Source organism: Haemorhous mexicanus, chromosome 1 (assembly GCF_027477595.1).
Source record: "Haemorhous mexicanus isolate bHaeMex1 chromosome 1, bHaeMex1.pri, whole genome shotgun sequence".
Taxonomy (NCBI): domain Eukaryota; kingdom Metazoa; phylum Chordata; class Aves; order Passeriformes; family Fringillidae; genus Haemorhous; species Haemorhous mexicanus.
In genome coordinates, this window is record NC_082341.1 from 16469073 (window position 1) to 16491935 (window position 22863).

General features: G+C 42.2%; 1 protein-coding gene across 3 annotated transcripts; it reads right to left on the reverse strand.

The window, feature by feature from the left end:
• Positions 1-3893: 3893 nt before the first annotated feature.
• Positions 3894-20338, reverse strand: LOC132324745 (uncharacterized). Of its 3 annotated transcripts, none has more exons than XM_059841220.1 (7): positions 19316-20338; positions 18134-18202; positions 17242-17395; positions 16134-16294; positions 14034-14237; positions 13761-13942; positions 3894-13477 (listed from the first exon to the last, which is right to left on the reverse strand). In XM_059841220.1, the coding sequence occupies exons 2-7, from the start codon at positions 18192-18194 to the stop codon at positions 7919-7921; spliced, it is 6321 nt and encodes a 2106-aa protein (XP_059697203.1). In that variant the 5' UTR covers positions 18195-18202; positions 19316-20338; the 3' UTR covers positions 3894-7918. The 3 variants fall into 3 exon arrangements, with proteins under 3 accessions (XP_059697203.1, XP_059697194.1, XP_059697189.1); XM_059841211.1 differs by having other exon boundaries at positions 18134-18234; XM_059841206.1 differs by lacking the exon at positions 19316-20338 and having other exon boundaries at positions 18134-18248.
• Positions 20339-22863: the final 2525 nt, after the last annotated feature.

Here is a 22863-nt window from a genome sequence, read left to right on the forward strand (position 1 = left end):
AGGTGAAGGTACAGGTAGCATTGCTCTGTGCCCATCTGCCCTTGTAACAAAGCGGTTTATCAAATAACAGCTGAGAGGTGAAGAACTGTTAATCCAGAAATTACAGTAAAAAAAGATGAGGAAGCATGCAAAATCCAGTCATCACCACTGTTTCCTGTGGCACTTTCAGGATATAAAGCCAAGAAGATTTACAAGACCAAATGAGGGCTAAATTCCTGGAAGCCTAAGGAATGACTGCCTGTATGCTCACTGGGGCAGTCTTCCACAGCTCATGAAAAACAAAGTTATTTACTTCATGGAGAATTACAGTATTAGAGTCTCCATGCTAAAAATCTGATTTGAAGTTTCAGAATGCAGTAACATATCTACTCAACAAGAAGACAGCTCACAACATGCACATTTTCTGCTGTGTACACAATGTTTTAACATTAAATCTTTCTAATAGTGTTTCCATTATATTAGTTTTTTCTGTTCCCAGAAATTATCAGTTCCATCACCTAGTGACTTTATTACTTAAAAAACAGAATTACCAGCTTTTTTCTCTTCAGTTCATCTGTGGAACTAAAGGTACATTATGTCAATATGAAATATTGCATTCTCTGAATTTCTTAATGGTTTTGCAATAAATGGTGTCATGACAACAAATTGCATTTCTACACAGAAGCCTGTTCTTCCTCTTCTGAGTATTGAAAAGAAACTCATCAACTGAACAAAATCTTCCTTTACTCTCACATGAAAGATGTAAGTGTGTCTTTCTGAGCCAGTACTGTGGCTCCAGCTGTTCCATCAGCTCTCATCTGTGTCACAAGCATGGGCAAGGCCACTCAGCTGCTGCAGGCTGATACATCTAGACTGGAGTAACACCATAATAAATTGTGTCTGACATTTTCCATACTCAGCCCCCCAACCAGTTGCACAGACTTCTGCCAAAGGCCAGAATGCTACAGATTTTCCATCCATGCTTATAAAGGTTGAATTTCTGGGAATATTGAAGAAAATCAGTTTGGCTGTCTCCAAGAGAGCCCTGTGTGAGCCAGCTGTCCTGGGTTCCTCCTGCAGCCAGTGGTAAAGCAGGTATTTTAGAAAGGGGAGTCATTTTAGAAAGTGGAGTCACCCAAATCTATTGAATGGTTTTATCTTGGAAAACATTTCTTTTTTCTTTGTGTACGTGTGCATGGAGTATCTGTGACTAACTTTGCATCGAAGATGTCACTCTGCTAAACCCATCCATGAAAATAATAGGAGAGTGGGTCTGTGGCATTCACATTCTCTGAACAGAGAGATAATTCTCTCTCCCATATTTTTTCCTAGAGAAGCAGAGAGAGAAGAAGAGAAAACAATTCTTATCTCTACTTGCTGCTTCTGTTGTTTTTGCACATGTAGAATGTGTTAGAAGATTGTTTACCTGAAGTGAGTTCCTAATTAGATTCTGGTGATAGTTGTTTATATTAATTAGCCTATTGGGTCAAAGCTGTATCCTGGCTGTCTCAAGACAGTCACGGGTTTTTCTTTAATATTCTTTGTAGTATAGTATTATTTAATATAGTATAGTGTAATGTAATATAATATAGTTTTAATAAAATTATGTTGTTCAGCATTCTGAATCAATGGTGTCAGATGCCAATCATTCCCGGGGTCAGAGGCACCTGCTTTTACTATAATGGGTCAGCTTCTTTCTTGCAGGGTCACATGCTGTTATCCAGGTAGTCAAAACTAACACTGGAGCTGAAACAAGCAGCCTGTCTGCTCTGTGCAATGTGTCAGCTATTCTCAAAGTACTGTTCTCATCCTCGACTAATCTAGGATGATTGGTCTGACCAGAAGAGTCTAACTGAAGAGGGTCTTTGCGTGAAGAAGTAGATAAGACTGTCATCTCCTAATGAATTCCACGTTGGTAATGACAGCATGCATGGAAATTGTATTCTGTGTTTTACTGATGCATGGGATTTGCTTTTAAGTTTGCAATAGAAAATGCTTTCTTAAACGTATAAAAATCATGTCTTATAGTTAGATGTCAAACTGCATATGATAGTCTGATTTTTAACAAAAATACTTTTTAAAATACTCTGGAATTTGTGGAATTGTCTTACTAATACATATATAAAATTAAATTTGTCTCTCTGGGCACTTCTTTCAAAACGGGGGGGTTGGTCTTCCCTGAGAGCATGAAGGGTGGTCTAGAGGGATGTGAAGGGCAAATTAGGAGATGAGTCACAGGCTTCTGAATTGATTGGGGTTTTTTCCACTAGGCTCTATTTAATGTGGTAGTGTCACACATTACCCAAGATTTGAACTGATGAAGATTATCAAATCCATCTGCCAATGGATTTCACAGAATCACAGCAGCTTGGCAGAGATCTCCAGAAGCCATCTGGACTAACTCCCTGCTCAAACCAGAACACACAGAACCTGGTGCCAGGACCATGTCTAAAAGACTTTTGAATACCTTCAAGGATGGAGACTCATAACCTCCTCAGGCAATCTGTGCCAGTGCTTGGTCATCCTCACAAAAAAAAGTGTTTTCTGGTGTTCAGAGGGAACCTCTCATGCTTCAGTCTGCACCTGTTACCTCTGGTTTTGTCACTGGGCACCAGTGGGGCCTGGCTCTGCCCCCTTTGCACCCTCCCCTCATAAATTTATATGAACTAATAAGATGCCCCTGAGCCTCCTTCTCTCCTGAACAATCCCAGCTGCCACATCTTTCCTTACATGTGAGGTGCTCTAGTCCCTTCATCATCCAAACAGCCTCACGTGTCTGAATAATTTTGCTGTAGCTTTCCAAGGGTCTTGCAAAATGTATGTCTTGTTTTTTTACTAATGTCACCATTTCTTATAATTGGCTCTGAGGTCACAGGTGCAAACACTGAGTAGCAGAGTCAGGATTACATTCCACCAGTACCATAGGAACAGCCTGTTGAGTAAGGCTTAATCTGTTGACTTAATCTGTCTTAATCTGTTGACTACATTAAGTAAAACTTTTACATGGGTCCATTTACGATACGGCATTTTTACTTTACAGTGAAAATCAATGTTTGATGCACTTGTCAGGGATGACTGAAAGAAGCCATTATCAGTAACATTCCCACTATCAACTGAATGCCTACATCTCTGGAGTGTTATCTGAAGCAGGAAACACATGTTGGCTTCATGAGATCCTGGGGTTTGGCTGGCTGGCCCTGGGGCCGAGGCAGATCAGCTGGGACCATGGGGAAAAGGCTCCCAGAGGCACAGTGGGGAGGCCATGGCCACAGCCAGCCCTGGTCTCGGGCCCTGGCAGAGCTTTGGCCACTGCCGTGTCATAGTCCTGCCACAGGCTGGCTGTGGCCCCTGATCCAGGTGCAGAACACGCCTCCAGGCCAATATGGATGTTATCAGGTGTTTTATGATCCAGGCAAAACCAGAAACAGACACTGGTTTACTTGCAGGATAATGCATTTATTAGTTCAGCCTGCAAGGTCTTGTTATGCAACAGGACAATGTTTTGATGAAGCAATGTTTTGTGCCTAAGCAAAAAGTCCATCCACGAGCACATTTTCCGAAGAAACATTAGGGCTTTGTGCCATTAATTTTGTATTTGTGTTGCTTCTGTTTAGAACATATCTGACTAATTGCATTTACGGTTGTACTCAGAGAAGGGGAGCCAGGTGTTTTAGCAGTTTGTCCAAATGTCATATCACTTCAGGCTCTGCCTGGAAAAATTAATAGTTTTTCAAGTATTGTCCCAGTGTCACATTTATCTGATTACTGAATAAGCATCCTGTTAATGGGATCCTTCCTCTAATGACAGCATTGAGAGTTTGGACACTGAGGGCTCAGAATCATTAAAAATACCCCTATGTAGTTAACTATCTGAGATTAATTGCAAACACCAAAGAACATTGTCACTAAAAGCCTTTTGTTAAACACAGATACAGATTTATTTTTTTTCCCCCACAAGTAATTTATCTAAGTACAATTCAGGTTATGAGAAGACCATCATTTTTTCAGGAGGAAGTAGCAGTACAGGTCTCTGCAATCAGGTTTGACAGCTGATGAAGAAAAAAAAACCTTTTAAATCTATTTAAAATAAATTGGCTGAACACCAGATCCCAGAGGCGATAATCAGTGGCACCGGGTGTAGCTGGAGGCCTGTCACTACTGGGGCCCCCCAGGGTTCAATACCAGGCTCAGTATTGTTTAACTTATTCATCAATGGCTCGAACGAAGGGGCAGAGGCCTCTTCTGTTCCAGCAAGTTCACAAAGCTGGCAGGAGTGGCCCATACCCCAGAGGGCTGTGCAACCCTTCAGAGGGGCCTTGACAGGTTGGAGAGATGGACAGAGAAGAATAGCCTGAAATTCAACAAGGGCAAGTGCAGGGTCCTATGGGGTTCGGCTGTCTGTCTCTGCTCCCACACACGCTTAGGATGGTTCTTGCACGCTGCGCCTCAAAAGATGAGTCTGGACTCTAGGTTTTTTCGGTCTTCAGAATTGTTTATTCTTTCTTATCTACAAAGTCCCTTCTCTGCCCGAAGGATCTGACAAGCATGGCAGCCAAAGGCACTCTGCCCACCCCCAAGGCGGTAGCATCTTTTATAACAAAAACTACGTATATCATATTTACTTTTTATCCCCAATACCTATCACCCTCATCACCAAGTACACTCTCACCCTAGACCAATCCACAAGTGCCAACACCACAACAGAAGATGGAAGACAGGAAGAAGAAAGAAGAGCCTGGTGACACGCCCTGATTCCTCCATCTTGTCTCCATAACGCCCCCTGTACCAAAACCCCAAAATCTGTGATTTACCCTATAATGATGTCTTCCCTTCACCATTCACACCCGAGTGATTCTCACAGGTTCCATCTCCTCATACATCAGTGGCACATCCCTAGATGGATCAAAATCAAGCCACCAAGTGCTTTTGGCAACTTTGCAAGACTCCCGAGCCCCCCAAGGATTCTCTCGGTAGCTCTGGACATCATGAGTGATGTGCTGAGCTCCCACAGGTCCTGCACCAGGGGAGGAATAACCCCCTGCACCAGGACAGGTTGGGGCTCAACCTGCTGGAAAGCAGCTCTTTGAAGGAGGACCTGGGGGTTCTGGAGGACAAGAAGTTGTCCTTCAGCTGTCCATCAAGAATGTGTCCTGAGGTCCAAGAAGGCCAATGCTACCCTGGGCTGTATTAGAAAAAGCATTGCCAGCTGCAAAGGGCTGTTTACCTGTTCCATTTATGATGTTTGGTAGGACAGAACAGGACTCAGGACTTCTCACTGCTCTTACAGTACTGCAGGCTCTTTCTGGTTTTGCCCTCCATTCTGTTGCTTGTTGATATCTTTGCCTTCTCCTTCAGCTAGTTGCTGCCTTCAGGACATCAGTCATATCTCTGAGCTATTTTGTCATCTGTGTGGATTTTCTGGGCTATTTTTCTGGTGATATGCTCTATATATTTATCAGGCACAAATGAAAGAGTAGTCAGTGCTCTGCCATTGCTGCCTTACCCTATGTTACAAACTGCTAATTCTAATTGCCCTGGCTGCAGCTGAAAAAGCTTTGCCAGAGCGTATTTTGAGCTTAGGTTTCTCATTGTGTTTCTGGAGGCTGGCAATGATCTTGTTTTTGTTCAACCATTCTGACCTTTGGAATATTTATGGCAGATTCACAGAAGCAGTCAAAAGCAAAACATACAGAAGAGATAAGAGAGATTTCACAGTTCTGACAGAGCAGTGATTGCTTTGGTGAGAGAAAACCAAAGAACTGCAGCCAGCCAAAGTTGGTGCTTCAATCTTTTAGAATGAGACCTGTCCGTATAAAGGCTGGAATCAATAGATTCAGTCATAACGTGCAATGTGGACATCCATGAGAGATTGTCATACAACTAACATCTTTCTAACATACCTTTATCTACTCCTGCTGTGCAAAGCAGCCCTGTTGGATTACTGCTTTGACCTTGACATCAGTGCTACAAGGTTCTTGTGTTTTTGCACAGGGAACAGCACAGAAAATGAGTACAACAAATGTGTTGCAGAGAACAAATTCTCTGCTTTGTAATTTGCCTGGCTGTTGGTCAGGTTATGCCACACCAGAACCACTATGAATTTGAAATCCTCCCTGTGCCTTTCTGCATATGTATATACATGTATACAGTTAACTGCTCCTCACTTCATTACCACGTTTCCCTCCAAAATGTTTGGGCAAGGTCGCAAGGATCTCTGCCCATACAGAACCATAAACTCAGAAGGACTCAGGTAGTAGGGGACATGAGCAAAAAAGTGGTTAGGAACAGCCATCATGGATTTTCCACAGAGATATGGGGGCTGACTAGCCTGATTACCTTGAAGAATGAAAACACTGAGGAGAGGGAGATTTCATGCACCTTGATTCCATAAAGACTTTCAGCAGTGTCCCAATGCATCCTTGTAGCCAAACTGATGCCAGGTAGATTGAAAAAGACAACTATAAGATAGGTGGAGTATTCACTGGCCTGCTAGGTCTAAGGGGTGATATCAGCTGTGCCAAGTCCATCTGGCAGTGAGTCAGTAGCAGCCCCCTGCAGGCTCTTTATTAACAGCCAAGCCAACAAGTCAGGTGAGAGCATTTGGCACATTGAAAGGGAGGGCCACTATTCACAAGGACAAACAGCTTTACAGAATCTTCATTATTTCCAACCATAGTGAATGCAAGGCCTTGCTCCTGGGATGGCTTAGCCTCTTGCACCTATTCTGCATGTGAGACAGGCAAAGCACCACAGCATTACAGTGCAGGCGCTGACTGGCTGCAGAGCAGCCTGGGTGAAGTGGACTGAACACGAGTTCACTGCACACTGACAGCAATGCAAGCCAACAGCCAGCTGGGCAGGGAACTCTGCATCATACTGGTGTAACACGCACCACCAGTACACCACACTTGACTCATTACATCCCATCCTGAACCCTGCTCCAGCTCTGGGCCCTCTACCATGAGAAAGATATAGATAAGCCTGAACACTTTTAGCATAAAACCACCAAGATCTTTGGGGTTGGCGCACGAGAGCTAAGAGAGACTAAGGGAACTTTTCAGCCTGGAGATCAGATTATTTCATAGACCATGGATACTCCAGACACTGGAGAATATAATCAGATCTGCAAGGGACAACTCACCAGAATTAGGGAGAAAAGGGAGAAATGATACCATACCCTATTCCTATGTTAAAAGACTAAAAACAAAGTGTTCTTCAGTGTCTTTGCAGAAAAGTCTGTTTTTTCTCACTGGAACAAAAGCAGGGCAGATATTAGGCTTACAAAAATTTGAAGTAGGAGAGCACATAAAGGGTAAAAATTAAAATAGGATAAAAATACACATTGGGGTTTTTTAAAAACCATTTTAGTACTCTTGTTTATTTAGGCTTTCATAAAAATTTGTTAATTCATACTAAAAAACATTTGCTTTTATGTATGCTTCACAAGTGGTAACACTTGGTAAATTTTTAATATTTTTGAAGACATCAGACTTTCAAAAATATGCCTATATTTAAAAATATTTGGTAATATTAAAAAATAATTATATATTAACAATATAGTATGACAAAAATGCTGATAAACTTAGGCAGCTTTATGTGTATATTTACTGTTTAGAGGTGCAAATATACAGATTTCATCAAAACTTGAATACAATTTTAAAAATGCAATGTGCAATAAAATGTGTACGAAATTACCCACTTATTTCCAGTAAAAACTATTGAAAATTAAGGTAAAATACATTGAAAGTAAAAAGTCAAACAACTGACTGAAATTAACACAGCTAGCAGAATAATGGCAGAAAAACCTGGTGCGGGTTTTTCTGAGTCAGTGCAGACGAGTACATTCAGCATCACCAGACGTTCTGCAATTACACATTCTGACATGCTGCAAAAGGACTGAGTATTGCCAAAGTTACACAATTCCTGATTGGGAAGATTCCTATAGCCAGCTCCCATTTTCTGCACTTTCAACCACAGCATTCTTCTTTTCAACTGTTCCATTTGCATCGCTTGTTTCTTCTAACACCACCACTAAACTTGACAGAGTTGTGTGAGGATCAAGCAGTTTCACAATGGGAATGTCCACCTTTCGCTCCCGAAAGACACGGTTCTGAACTGTCATGGCTAACATAGAGTCCATGCCCAAAGACGAAAGTGGCGTATTCATGGTTAGTTCATCTGCGTTCACTCCTGTGAGGTCACTCACCAGTGAGGTGATGTAATCCTCAGATTTGAGAAAGGTGGTCTCTGGGACTTCAGTTTCCTCAGACGTTTCAATCTTGTTCTTGAAATCTTCTGACATAAGTGATATGAAGCGACTTTTGAGAGAAGTAATCTGACTAAAAACATGATGATACAAAGTTTGAAAGTTCAATTTGACCACAGCTTGCTGCGGGCTGTTTATAAGTAAGGTCTTCCTGAGACAGTCATGAATTTCATGCACTTGCAGAATGTCTATGCCCTTGGATCCCAGAATGCTCTGAATGTGGTTTTGGTTGAGCAGAATGCCAAGGTTCAAAGCACCCCAGTTAATGGCCTGGCCTGAGAGCCCACAGTTCCTCCTGTAGAGGCAGAAGACATCCTGGAAAGAGTTTGCAGCTGCATAGTTTGTTTGGGTGGCATTGCCCAGAAAGGAAGTAACAGAGGAGTAGCACACAAAGTAGTCAAGCTCCTGGTCTCTGGTAGCCCAGTGAAGATTGAGGGTCCCTGCTACTTTTGGGCTCAGCACTTTGTGGAAGTCAGCCAGCTTCAGCACTTCAAGGTGGCCGTCATGTAAAGCAACAGCACTTTGGAACACCCCTTTGATCGGACTCCCCACAAAGGTGTTGGCAATGGACTGGAAAGCTTTCTCAACATCATTGCTCGAAGCCACATCACACTGCACAGACACTACTTTGCTCCCTTTGTACTGCTGCTGCAAAGCCCTTAACTCTTCTTGCTTCTCACTGCTGGGAATTCTCCTGGACAGAATTGCAATACACCGTCCCCCGTTCTCGGCTATGAATTTCACCGTTTCAAAGCCAAGTCCAGTGAGCCCTCCAGCGACTACATAAACGGCATTCTGCTTGAACAGCTGCTTCTGGGGCTCGTACAGCGGGATATCTGAAAGCACACTGATGTCCTTCTGCCTTCCCAGGACAGCAAGCAGGACAGAAGGGCAGGTGAAATAGGACATCACAGAATTTAGCCCTTCAAAGTTCTCAGTCTGCTGAAAAACAGAACCTGAAAGATTTCTAAACCGTTTCATATCCACGGAACTGATCCAGGCATGTACAGTCTTCTGCACTTCCTTTAGAGGCGCTTTCCGGAAAAGGCTGGCAACAGCCAGGATATGAAAGCTGACGTTTTCATGATCAATTTCACTGACATTCTGGATGCATTCCGACTGTTGACTGCCACACACGATCACCACATCTTTAAGAAAGGACATTTGGGCCAGGTCCTCCTGAGACAGTCTGTTGACTGGAGGAAGAATAACAAGGGCACTGCACAAGTTGATATACTGGAACAGGTTAGGAGTGGGCTTTGCAAGGACTGTTCTCCAACCCATCTCTTCGGCTGCTGCAGAAAGAACGTGGCACAAAACCGAGGATGGCTCTGTAGTAATAATACCCAATGTTCTGCCATGTTTTCCTTTGGGTAACCTCTGAGTGAAGATTTCCCATGCAATGATGAAGTATGACACACAAGGGACATTCTGGAGGAATGGGAATTTCCTTGCATGGAAACAAACTGTTCCTGGAATCTGGACTCTGGATGATGCAGCAGTGGGATAACATGAAACCACATGATCTCCCACTTTCACTTTTTTCACATCACTGCCTGTTGCAGTGACTGTGCCACTGAAATCAAGAGCTAGAAGCCTGTGTTTGTCTCCTGCCTGGGAGTTCCAATACAGTGTATTACCAAAGTTGCAGCTGGAAACACTAACGGGAAAATAATCTTCTGAGTGCAGACAAATTTTATCCACTTGAATTTCAACACTCTGTTTGTCAAGGTGAGTAGCCGGACTGATGGATAATTCTCCAGACAAGTCTTTTGCTGTGTATGGATCAGAAGTGTACAAAGTGAATGACTGTGATTTCTGGAGTGATCTTATGGGTTGGATATAATCTGCATCTACAAAAGGTGTGCGTCTGATTTCGGACACGTAAATTCTTCCCTGGCTGATGCAGACCTCTGGATAGTCCCCACCTTTGTATCTGACAAGAACATCTGCTAACACTGAGATGTCCAGGGAAGTGGAAGAACCGAGGTCAATCAACTGAAAGGTGATTTCTGGAACTTCAACAGTACAGGTTCTGGTCATGCCATACAATGCAAACCCACAGTTAACGTGGTCCACATATCTCTCTGTTGTTCTGTAGGTGATCACTCTGACAGAACCGCGAGACATCTTCTCTCTTAGTGCCACCACTACCTGGCGAAAGGCTTCGCAGCACTTTGCCAACTGATCTACTGCTTTCCTTGGGGAATCTTCATTTACCTTTTGAATTCCCCACAGGAAGAGAATTTCATCATAATCCTTAACCTCTGCTCTCATTTTATTCTGTGTTTCGCCTTCCACGAGGCATTCCCAGCCTTCATACATGACATATCTCGAAGCAGGGTGCAAGTGTTTCTTGAGCTGCTCAGCTATCCCAAATTTGTCTGCAAACACAAGGACTCTGGGCTTAAACCCCAGATGTCCAATTGTCTGTGAAAGAGAGACTTCTTTCCATTTGTTTTGAAACAGAAACTCATTGTCTCTGGAAGACGATTCCTTCATGAAAGTGATGGCAACACGCTTGAGCTCAGCCAACACAGAGCCGTGTTTGTCCACAAAACATCCACAGACCTCAAGGCAGTTCCCAGTGGATTTGCTCATTCTCATGTATATCATCATTTCCTCCTGCAGCGGGCGGAGCACCACCAGGCTTCCTATCCCTGAAGGAAAGCCTGCTCTGGAGTGGAGTGTCCTTGAGGTCAGGACAGCAGTCATCTGCAGAAAACAGTCGAGCAGCACTGGGTGGATACAGTAGCTGTACATGTCTCCGGCCGTCTCCTCATTCACCTTTATACTTGTTATAGCTTCCTTTAGCTCCTGGCAATAATGCACATCACTGAGCTGCCTGAATATGGAGCCATACTGAAAGCCAACCTGAGACAGTGCTTCATAAAGCTCCTCTCTGCTAATCACTGACTTGCATCTTCGATAGATGGCTTGGAAGGAGATGCTGCTTTCTTCCACCACACCTTCAAGCCCCTTTACCACTTGGCCAGAAGCATAAACTGCGTTGGAGGAAGAGAGAACCTCAAAGGTTGTCATGGCTTTTTGTGGACTCAGCTTGACACCCAGCATTTGGGAATTCTGTGTAAGAACACATGGTGCAGAAAAACTGATACTCAGCTGGCAGGTGCTCAGAGGCACTTTAGGTTCTAAGCTGCTGATCACAGAGGCCAGAGCAAGCTCCACATAGAAAGCACCAGGGACTAAGGCCACCCCATTGTTCTTGTGCTCATATAAGTACGGTGTCGTTTCCTGGGACACCAGGCAGCCAAAGTCCAAGCTGTCACTGTTTATGCCATAAATCAAAGGATGACTGGCTCTGACACCTCTTTGGTTTGCTTGCTGATGGATATCCAGGCAACTCATGAGTTTTTGGCGATCAAATTGATATCGAGGAATGGCCACAGGAACACTTTGATACCCGTTATAAAAGTGCTGCCAGTTGGGATTAAATCCCAATTCAAACAGATTTCCTACCAGGGTGAAGAGTGTCTGATATTCTGCATCTGTTTGCAAAGAGGAGAACACCTTTGTGCCTTTCCCTAGTGTTTCTTTTATGCTTCGCTGCAGGGCTCGGTGAGGACTTATTTCCACAAACACCACGTTTTCCCTGCCTCTGGCTGCAGTTTGGATGGCTTGTGTGAAAGCAACAGGCTCACGAGTATGCTGAGCCCAGAATTTGCCCTGAGCAAAGTCATTTCCAGATGCAGCCATGCCAGTCAATGTTGAAATCACTTCCATTTCCCCCTTCTGCTTTTCTAAAGGCTCTATCTGCTTCTCCAGCTCCCTGAGTATCATATCCATGCTGGGGCTGTGGTACGCAGCTGGAACATTTAAAACATGAAGAAAGATGTTTCTCTGTCTGAAAGCTTCAGCTAACTCTCTCTGGACAGCTTCCACAGCCTCTACACTCCCAGACAAGGTGCAGGAAATGGGGCTGTTGAAAGCGGCAATGCACACCTTTCCTGAGTAGGGATGCAGGCGTTCAGCAATCTCTTCAACGGGGATGTTTCCAACCACCAGCATTCTGCCGCTGGGAGTCTTTGCCTGCAGCCTGCTCCGGTGATAAATCACTTTGACCGCATCTGCCAGGGACAGGTACCCAGCAATGTGTGCAGCAGCAACTTCCCCCACCGAGTGGCCAACAACAGCAACGGGCTTAATACCCCAGTGCTTCAGGAGGGAAGCTACAGCAACCTGCAGGGCAAACAGCAAGGGCTGAGAAAGCTCTGGATTCAACAAGTCCTTTGGGCTATGATTCCTTGCCGGCAGGAGGCTGATGGCAGCGTGCTGCTGAAAAAGGTCTTCTATTTCCTTACACTTGTCTCTGAACACCGGCTCTGAGCTCAGCAGTGCCTCACTGAGCTCCTTCAGCGTTACGCCGTTGCCGCAGAACACAAACACCAGCTGTGGTTCCACTTTGGACATGGCAGGTTCTGCACTCGCTGCCAGCTTCAGCTCTTGCTGCAAGTGTTGGAGGGAATTTGTGACAAATGCTTTTCGGTACCTGTAGCTGGCGTGGCTTCTTCTGCAGGCAGAAGTATAGGCCAGGCTTGGGAGACTTACAGAGTTCCTTGTGCTCAGCTGCTCAGCTGTGTCGGCCATTGTCATCTGAAGAGACTTAGGGGATGCTGCTGACAGCAGAACTAACTCCAGAGGCTTCTTAAAGGCAGGAAGAGGCTCTGGCTGCTTCACCTGCCTGACCACAACATGAGCATTGGTTCCTCCAAATCCAAAGCAGTTGATGCCAGCTACTCTTCCATACTCACTGGATTCTTCCCAGGGCTCTACAGCTGTGGCAACTGCAAGCTTTAATTTCTCTGTATCGATGCTGCTCATCTCCTTTGAGTAATGCAAGGATGGAACAATCTTTCCATGATGCATCATCAGGAGCACTTTGATTAACCCGGCTGCTCCAGCAGCTGATTCAGTGTGTCCAATATTTCCTTTCACTGAACCGATTTTCAGAATGGAGACTCGAGAAGACCTGTTTTTGCTAATGACACTCCCCAGGCTCTCAGCTTCTGTAGGATCTCCAGCAGCAGTTCCTGTGCCATGGGCTTCAATGTACTGCACAACTGAGGGATCAACATGACGTTCATAAATGCTGCGCAGCAACTTCTCTTGCTCTATTTGAGATGGTCTCGTGATTGGAGTTGTGGACCTGCCATTCTGATTGACTGCACTGACGTTTATCACACCCCAGATTTTGCTGTAATCTTCCTTTGCCTGTCCCATGAAAAATTAAATTATCTTTAATAAACTCATGCTTTCTCTGCAAAGAAGAGAACAAAACAACACAATACAGCCAAGAACAACCAGAATATGATGCTAACTTTTAAATGTGAGATCCTTTCCCTGTGTTAGGGAAAGTTGATAAATTCTAAAGAAATGCTTCATTAATCTAAAACTTGAATTGGAAAAATTTGTCTGGAATAGTCATTATTAGAGCTGAAGACACAAAATTCAGGCAAGCAATCAGTACAGCAGGCTGCTTCACAAGCAATCTTACCTTTTTCAGTGGTTTAAGGAAAACAACACCGCAGCCTTCTCCCCTTCCATAGCCATCTGCTTTTTTGGAGAAGGGTTTGCTTATGCCCTCCGGAGAGATCATTTTGGCTTTACTGAGAGATACAAAGGTCCGGGGATCAATGATGCAGTTCACCCCACCACAGATTGCTGCCTCACAGTCTCCTGGAGTCAAACAGACACATATTCATGTGGTGATAGACAGAAACAGTAGGAATTCCCATTTCATTGTCCAGCACCTCTTCAGTCCCATTACCTGATTTAATGGCTTGCAAGGCGTAGTGCAGGGCAAAAAGGAAAGACGAACACGCAGTGTCGACAGTCAGAGACGGTCCAGTAAGATTAAAGGTGAAAGACACCCTGTTGGCAGCAATGCTCATTGCTGTTCCAGTACCATCATAATGATTTATTTCACTCACAGCTCTGCTGGTTATGATTTCATAGTCTCGATTCATGAGACCTGGAAAACATCCGATACGTGTCAAGTTAACCCAAGTCAACCATAGGCTTGTACAGCTCAAAACCTGGTGGTGTGGTTTGCTTTTCAGTGTTAAGATGGAACCATAGGGCATCAGGGCTCCTGTCACAAAGCTTTGCTCCAACACAAGTCAAAGGGAGAAGTCACAGCAATTTCCCCTGGACTCAGCAGACACAAACATACATAACACTGGAAATTCCTACCTGCCCAAGAAATGACAGGAAATTCCTACCTGCCCAGGAAATGCCCTTTCTGATGGCTCAGCTCACTGTATCATGCAGCTAAGTTCTCTGTAAGTCTGCTTAGACATGTGTATCTCACTTTGAGACTGAGATATATTTTTGAGACTAACTTGTTTTAGTTTAGCTGTGAGAACATTTAACATCAACAAGTTATAAAGAGGGTAATTCAGACATAAATGTACAAGACATTAGCTTCAGTTCCTCAGATGTACCAAGTGAAAGGTCACAGCACAAACTACATCCAATACTTTGTATTTATCTTTTTTTTCATACTTGCAAGCAATAAGAAATAGTAAAGAAGAGCAGGGCCTGTGAGAGCACTCATGTCCTCCTTCTGAGAACACTACGCTTGAAATATGGTGGATCCCCAAGTCCATGAGCACGTGTGGAAAGTGCAGTAGCTCTATTCAGAGAGCAAGGACTAGTGCCCTCCATGGAAGAAGAGCATCTCTCAGGCTAAAAGGTAATCTAAAGCATTTCCCCTTTAGGTAGATCAGCCAAACTGCCCCAGAAAACTCCTTTTTAAAGAGACACAGATTACACAAGCAATAATGTGCTGATACTCTACTATTGTCTTTTAAATTTCTTTTAACAGCATCTGGTATCATCTCCTCCGTAACTTTTTGGCTACTGACAAAGGCAGTTGGACAAGTGCACTTTGGTACCCTTCTAATGTCCACAGGAGGATTTCTGCTGCTTTAAAATTATATTAATCTGCAGAACACCTTAACTAAAATTATACTGGAAAATAGCATATTGGAGGGAAAGTGTAGGCCTGTGTGGAAGCCCAGAAAATAAGGGGCTAATGTGTACATGTCAAACACTAATTGCCAGATTGCCAGGGAGCAACAACGGATTGTGAGTAATAACCAAGAAATGTTAAAAAAACCAAAATGAGTCGAGACCATGGGGAGGTAGGGCAGCACATCTCTGGGATAAACATCCTTGTTCTGCTCCACAGAGACACAATCACAAAATCACATAATCAGTTAGATTGGGAAAGACCACTGATGTCATTGAATCCACCCTGTGCTCAAATTACACATTGTTGACTAGACAATGGCATGAAGTGCCACATCCGGTCTTTCCTCAAACACCTCCAAGGATGGAAACTCCATCAGCTCTCTGGGCAACTGATTCTCATATCCAATTACCCCTTTCTGTGAAGAATTTCTTCCTAATGTTCAGCCTGAAAATCCCCTGGCACAGCCTGAATCCATGACCTCTCATCCTGTCTCCAGCTGCCTGTGAAAGAGGTTGATCCCCACATCACTACACCCTCATTTCAAGCAGTTGTAGAGGGCAATAAAATCACCACTGAGCCTCCTCTTCTCAGGCTTTATACCCCCAGCTCCCTCAGGTGTTCCTCACAGGACTTGTGCTCCTGGCCCTTCCCCAGCTCTGATGCCCTTCTCTGGACTTACTCCAGCACCTCAGTGTCCCTCCTGAATTGAGGGGAGAGATACAAGAATTGTACCATGAACTTCTAGAGTAGCCTGGTAATTCTTACCAAAAGTAACCACTAGTGCCATAGCAGAGTAGCCTTAGATCTCCAGTGCTAGATAGGTTATGAAGGATTGCTCCAATCTTTGTGAGGTTCAAACACACTTTTTTTGCCATGAAATTTTCATCTTACCAATAAAAACACCTGTTTTGGAGCCACTGATAGATTCCACAGGGACTCCTGCATCCTCCAGGGCTTTATATGTGCACTCTATCAGTAATTTCTGTTGCGGATCCATGCGTTCTGCTTCCATATTATTAATACCAAACAGGTGGTTGTCAAATGAATTAAATCTGAAATACACAGACCAGAATAAAATATGACATGTGTATATAAGATCCACTTACTTCTAGACTCACAATAAATATTTTTTTGGAACTTCATAAAAAGCCAAGGAGTAACTGGTGTTTAGGCCATAGTTCCCATTTATGAAATTCAGAAGAAAATGTTTATAAGCTAAAGATGTTTCATGTATATATCACTTTATGAATGCTTCTGCATTTCAGAGTTAAGAGCCCACTCCTACCCATTTTTATTCTAATGGTTATTGCACTACTACCAACTGGATTTCTCAAACTATGAGATGTGCAGCAAGAGACTCCCTCTGCAGTAATGTGGTCATAGCTTCAACAAGTTATAAACAAAATGAGAATCTCTCCTCACTGCAAAGAATCCCCTACGGAACCTTGGTTTCTACAAAAATTTCAGATTACTTTTAGCAAATACAGGCCAATGCTCTAAATTTAAAACCAATAAATAGAGGATCAGCTGAGATGTTTTCAACCGATACCCATGCTTCTCTAACAACACATTCATAAATACTTTGTGTTTATATTTAAAAACGTCTTCAAACTAGGCCCATGTTTACAAAAGACAAAGTCCAACTTTAATCTTGGATCCCAAGATCAGATTTATATGGCCTTCTATCATTTCTTGATTTCAGAGCAGGGTTCTATATCTAACATGGGACTAAGCACTAAAGTGATTCTGGGTCCTATGGTTCAACCCTGCCAAGTATACATTTCAGGAGGCAAAAAGATTTCTTCTGTGCATGTCAACTTCTCCTTTGAATGAAGTTCTACAGCCAGAGGATTTTAGGTGAATGTGGAATTCAAATAAAAGACACTTACTTTGACCTTACTGAAATTTGCTATTCTTCACCCTAGCACAGCCCCTGAGCAGCTGTACCCATAGTCTAAGTCCTACAAAAGTCAGTGGTGCAGCAGGGTACCAGACTCACTCATCGAGAAGAGCAGCTCGTGTTGTGCATATTTTTCCTGGCTTGTTACCATCTGCATCATACCACTCCTTGGCATCAAATCTCTCGGGGGGGATTTCTACGGTGCAGTTTTTGCCTTCCTCCAGGACTTTCCAGAAATTGTCAATTCCATCTCCTGTTGTACAAAGTTTTTAAAACACATTAAATGATGCACTCCCCCTCCCCACGCAGACTCAGAAATGCACAATCAGCAACAAGGACCTCCCACCTGTAAATCTGGGCTGCTCAAGCAGATCTGCCACAGAAAGAAGTGATCATTCTTTGGTGAGAGGAAAATGAAAAAGCATGACTGATCCCCTCACTGCTTGTCTAAAAGCAAAGGAACCCCACCAAATCCTTAACCACCTTCTCTCCCCATTTCCTGACCATCTCAGTGCATCTACTCCACCTACTCTAATAAAGCAAGAAGCTTTCTTTTAGCAAAACCCAACCTGTTTATTTATCAGCATTGCTGATAAGAATGTCCAGCCCTTCATCTACCTTGTTCCTATGGATGCAGAGTCTTGTAACAATGCACAAACACCCAGCCAGTGAACACACAGAAAGTTCAAATCATCCCAGACCCATCCTGCTCACTTGTATGAGTTTGACCTGCAGCTCAATGCCCTGCCCACAGCCAGCACTGCTGCCTCTTTTGTCTGTCTGTTTGTCTCTTTGTCTGTCTGCAAACAAATTCAAGCCAAGTAGTTTCCACCACAGCACCACCTTTCAAAAAGATCCCACCAGCAGTAAAGTAACAAATTTAACTAAGGTACAAACCAACAATTGTTGGTTTCCTCCATTTCAACATTAATAAAAGTCTCTGCTTTTCAATGTTCACTCACAGCCTGCTTTGCTTTCACCCCAAAGTTACCTCCAGGAAAGTTGCATCCTATTCCAACAATAGCAACTTCATCTGCAGTATCGATCTCCATCTCATGGGCTGCACCAGACAGAAGCACTGTCAGTCCAGTCCTACAATTATGCATTTAACATTGAATAAATATGAGGTTAAAAGATGAACTTCCCACAAACGCACAAACTTGTTCAAAACTTAGTTAATCTGGAATGATCTACTGTTGGTTGTGATGACAAATGACACTGCCCACAAGTGAGCAGAGCTCTGTACTACATTCTTCCTCTTGTCTCTACTTCCAGAGGGAATTCCCCACTTAATTCCCCAAACTCTCTCATGAACAGACACTTCCTTTTTACTGTTTAACCTCTGCTAACAAAAGGTGAATCTTTTCAACAAATTAGATGGCAAAGACAAGAATTCTCTTTGGGGTCAAATCACATACCCTGGGATCGAATTGACTGATGATTTCCTTTTCCTTGATTCTGAGAAAGGAACTTGTCAGATGCGAATCAATTCAATTGAACTAATTAGAACTCACTAGGATGCCCCACTCTAAGCCCTGCACTCCTCCTGGACTTCTCACAAGGAGGAAGAGACTCCTCTAGAAAGGTTTTGTGGGGGATTCTTGGCAGTGGGAAAAGTTTTCTATCCCAGGGATAACACAGCAGGTCCCAACGAGCCTTTCTCAGTCACTGACTGACAGTAGTGAAGCAATGATGAGGCTGTTTCACAGCCCCACACATCGCTCAGAGTTATCACTTCTTGGAGGTTTGCTTTGAAAGGTGAAATTAGGAATAACTGCTCAGATTCACACTTTGAAAAATTTACTTCTAGGTTCCATTAAGAACAGAAAAGGCAGAAACTGTTAAAAAGCCACCCAGCAAAAATATGGAGATGAGAATCTGGCTTTCTAGGAGTAAGTTCTATTTTGCTAATAATGTAAATTCAAAATTGACACAAGAATTGTTTCCTTTACATTCTTTCCAAATTGTCTATGATTTCTATGATTCTATAATTTCTTATTTTAAGATAACTACTAAACTAAAGCTGCAAATTCCAACAAAATATTTTATCACAAAAGTACTTTTAAGTATTTTTCCTAAGTTATTACTTAAATAGCAAGTAATAGAAAATTAATGACTTCCAATCATAACGTAAAATATATCTTTGGCATCCCTAGATCTATGTAACTCTTACCTTATATCATCCCAGTGGGTTGGAGCAATAGCCTGAATCTGTGGAAGTCGTTTATATAGGATTCTGTGTGGTTTCTTTTTTAAATGGGCATGCTAAAATGTTCACGCCTTCCAAAGGAAAAATGGAAATGAGTCATGTGATTAGTCAGCAAACCAGACTAAAGTTCAAAACTAATTCCCTGAAGTAGTAAATTCTTGATGTCATAAGTTTTCACACCAAAGAGCAGTAAAACCTCTGTCTTATCTAACTTTTTACAGTTAGCAAAACAGTTAATTTGAGATATCTTGCCATGAAATAGCTCATAAAATCTTTACGATCCCAAGACTAGGTTTTAAAATACTGTCTTTGAAGTAACAACTCAGTTTGGTTTACTCTTAATATCAATAAATATGAACTAGTTTTAAAGCCCTTTCTCTTTGTTGGAGGCATCATTTGTGAAAATGAAAAATAAACTCTCTAAATTTAAAACCTGAATCTCATGTTTGATTCCTCAGCTGCTTTCTTTTACTGAGCACAACCATTTAAATGTAGAAGCACAAAAGTCTTGCCATAAGACAAATGTCCCAAAGTATTTCTGAGTCTGCCACAACATTAAAGACAGTATTGAACTTTTTTCTAAAAACTGCGACCTACTTAAAAGCCAAACACCACTGGAATATCCAGAAATAACCTCTGAGGGGATCAAGTCCAGTCACTGCTAAATTCCTTTTTCACTCTCCCTCATCTGAATTCATCCCAGCCACCTAAACTCATCTTTCTCCTCTTCTGACTTTGTAATGGATTACATTCCCTTATGATTTAAGCTTTCCTTGATGGTGGGACTCAAGTCTTTCCACAAAGAAAGCAAAAAAAGCATTGTGCTGTGAATAAAGAGTTTATTCTGTTGTATTTTGCCACCAAGAAGCTTCATAACCTGCTCTGAAAAGTTTTAAATTCTGCTCTCCATTTCATAGCTGAATATCTCAGTCACTCACCTGTCTCAGTTCTGAGGGTTTTGGGAGTTATTTAATGATTTTTAAACTTAATTAACCTACTTCCTCGATATCATTACAAGGCTTATTAACAAGATGACTAGTCTGAAAGTGACTTGAGAGTCTCCATAGGTTACAGATCTCTAAAGAGCACTCTTGTTAGTGCTGGTACCACTAACATTCCCTGGCAGAACAGAATGTGGATTCATGAAGTGAAGTAGGAACTCACTGTGGAACCTCTGTTACAGTTTCACAATCAGCACCTGAAAGAAGTGGTTGTTAAGCCATATTTTGAGGTATTGGCTAGGTATTGGTAGAATATTGAAATGAATCCTGCACGCCTGTGGTCATTACTTTCAATGCAAGTTAAACCATTCTGAACCCCAGTGATCCAAACACAATATAAACAGTGTGAACACCAGTGAAGGACTAAGAAAGAGTGTTCACATCATTCGTTCTGAACATTTTTGTTTACAGTTTAGCAGTGTGTTGCCTGAGTGCTTATGACTTGCACTAGTCTCATCATAGTTGGAATATATTGATAAACCCAAGTGCTTGCCCAATCCTTTTGAGCAATGACAGAAACAGAAGTAGGAACTAAGTATGGAAGAAAATGTAGCAATAATGGATTGAGTCTGTTACTAACGTAGGCAGTCTATTTATAACTGAATTGCATGTTGGTTTGTCATCAAGTTGCATGTTGATTTGTCATGCATTTCATCTAAATTTAAAAGTAAAAAGTTGAAAAAGGAAACAAAGACCTGTCAAATGGGAGGCACTACACTTGTTTTGTCTCCCATGCCATTACAGTGTTCACCTCTGAACAAAACCTTTGGTTTCTTCTATCCAGACCTATGAAAAAGAAAAACAAAATACACATGTATTTCCCCAAACAATTACATCCAGCTGACTCAAATACAGGAAAATGGCTATTTATTTTCCTAGTCTTTATTATTTTAATCAAGTTTTTATTGTCTTCTGGTGGGAAAACATGCATGAGTGAAGTATCTGTGGGACTGCATGTCTTTCAAAAACAACACAGACAAAAAATTGAATGCTTTTTGATTTCAAGTAGATATTAAGACTAAAATACATGTGGGTTCCCTGTTTCCATGAGGGAACAACACAGACAATTTTGAATGCTTTTTGATTTCAAGTAGATATTAAGACTAAAATACATGTGGGTTCCCTGTTTCCATGAGGACACAAGAAAAATTACTACACAAATCACTAGATATTATTTCTTCTCTGAAGCAGTGCTCTGACAAGATAGGAGGTTGTGCCACAATTGTGTCATTCTGCATTGTCATGAAAACCTAGTAAGAAAAGGCATCAGCTCTTGGGCAAAACAATTTCCAATCAGTCAGATCTCAAAAATTAGCTTTATATATAATTATAATCAATAATAATTAATTAATGTATCATTGAATAAGGGAGCAGTTTTTACTTTTTTATTTCTACAGGTATAAAGTTTTCCAGTACACTTATTATCATTGTTGTTTTTATTTTTATAGAAGTTTTAATAACACCAAGCACAGCAGGGTTCTGCTATGCCAGGAGCTAAACTGATCCATAGGGTGAAAAAGGACCCCACCACAAAGAGTAATATGTGTGACAACTCCTAGTCCTTTTTATTGGCTCTGCACTATGGGGCTACTCAGGAGGAACAGAGGTAAAAAGAAGAGCAGCTTCTGGCCTCTAAATTATTTTTCTTGGATTTTTTTTCCCCAGTTTAACAGTAATCTCATGTATGATTGCAAAACCAAGCTTTTTATGTGCCAGAAAATGATGCAAAACTGTCTGCATGCATTTGCTGAAAGCCTGAAAAAATATCCAGGCCTTGCCTCATTCAGACCAGCTGTAGATAGTCTGGTGCCATTGCCAATAGTTTGAGCATGGACAGAAGCAACAACTTTCCTGATGATCAACAAGTAAAAGAGAAGACATGACATCACAGTATGAAGATGTTTGCAAAATTTTCCTAAAATTTTAATGATATGGAAAGGATGGAGCACAAGAGGATTTCTCTTAACTTCCTAGAGGTGGAATCTGGAATCTGCATGCCTTGTGTAAACTCCCAACATTGCTGGGACATGGATAGGGCTCCCCCCATTTAACCTGAGCTATGCAAAAGTTATGCACATAGTCTATGGTAACCATCTAGCTTTCTTCTCCAAAGACAACAGAGAAAGACCTGCAGTGGAAAATCAGATCAATTTAGAGAGTTAAAGTTTTATAAAACCACTTTCACTGGAAAATGCAGTAGAATAATCATTTCCCTATACCTATTCAATATTCCTTTTTGTCTATGCAGGGATGGCATTAATTGTTTTCTCTATACACTTCGTCTGAGATGTGAAATAAGATCATTAGTTATCAGGACTCCCAGTTTCCTTTTCAGAATTGCAGCTTCTCAGAAGGAAATAACATATCCTGTCAAATCCCCACTTGCTCTATTCCTGATACATGACATAGCATTCAGCTTTCTCAAAAAGTTCCCCTGAAAATTCTACTATTGAGTAACTGCATCTGGTATCAGGGCTTACATTTAGATGTTTTAGATGCTATTTTTTATAA

What these genes read in the sequence shown, in the direction of transcription:
- LOC132324745 (XM_059841206.1), bottom strand. Translation starts at nt 18,248, where the DNA reads ATGCATAATTGTAGGACTGGACTGACAGTGCTTCTGTCTGGTGCAGCC. An exon ending in CGAGCTGCTCTTCTCGATGA is followed by an intron (nt 16,295 to 17,241) that starts GTGAGTCTGGTA and finishes TGTGTATTTCAG; the next exon opens with ATTTAATTCATTTGACAACC. An exon ending in CTTGCAAGCCATTAAATCAG is followed by an intron (nt 13,943 to 14,033) that starts GTAATGGGACTG and finishes GTTTGACTCCAG; the next exon opens with GAGACTGTGAGGCAGCAATC.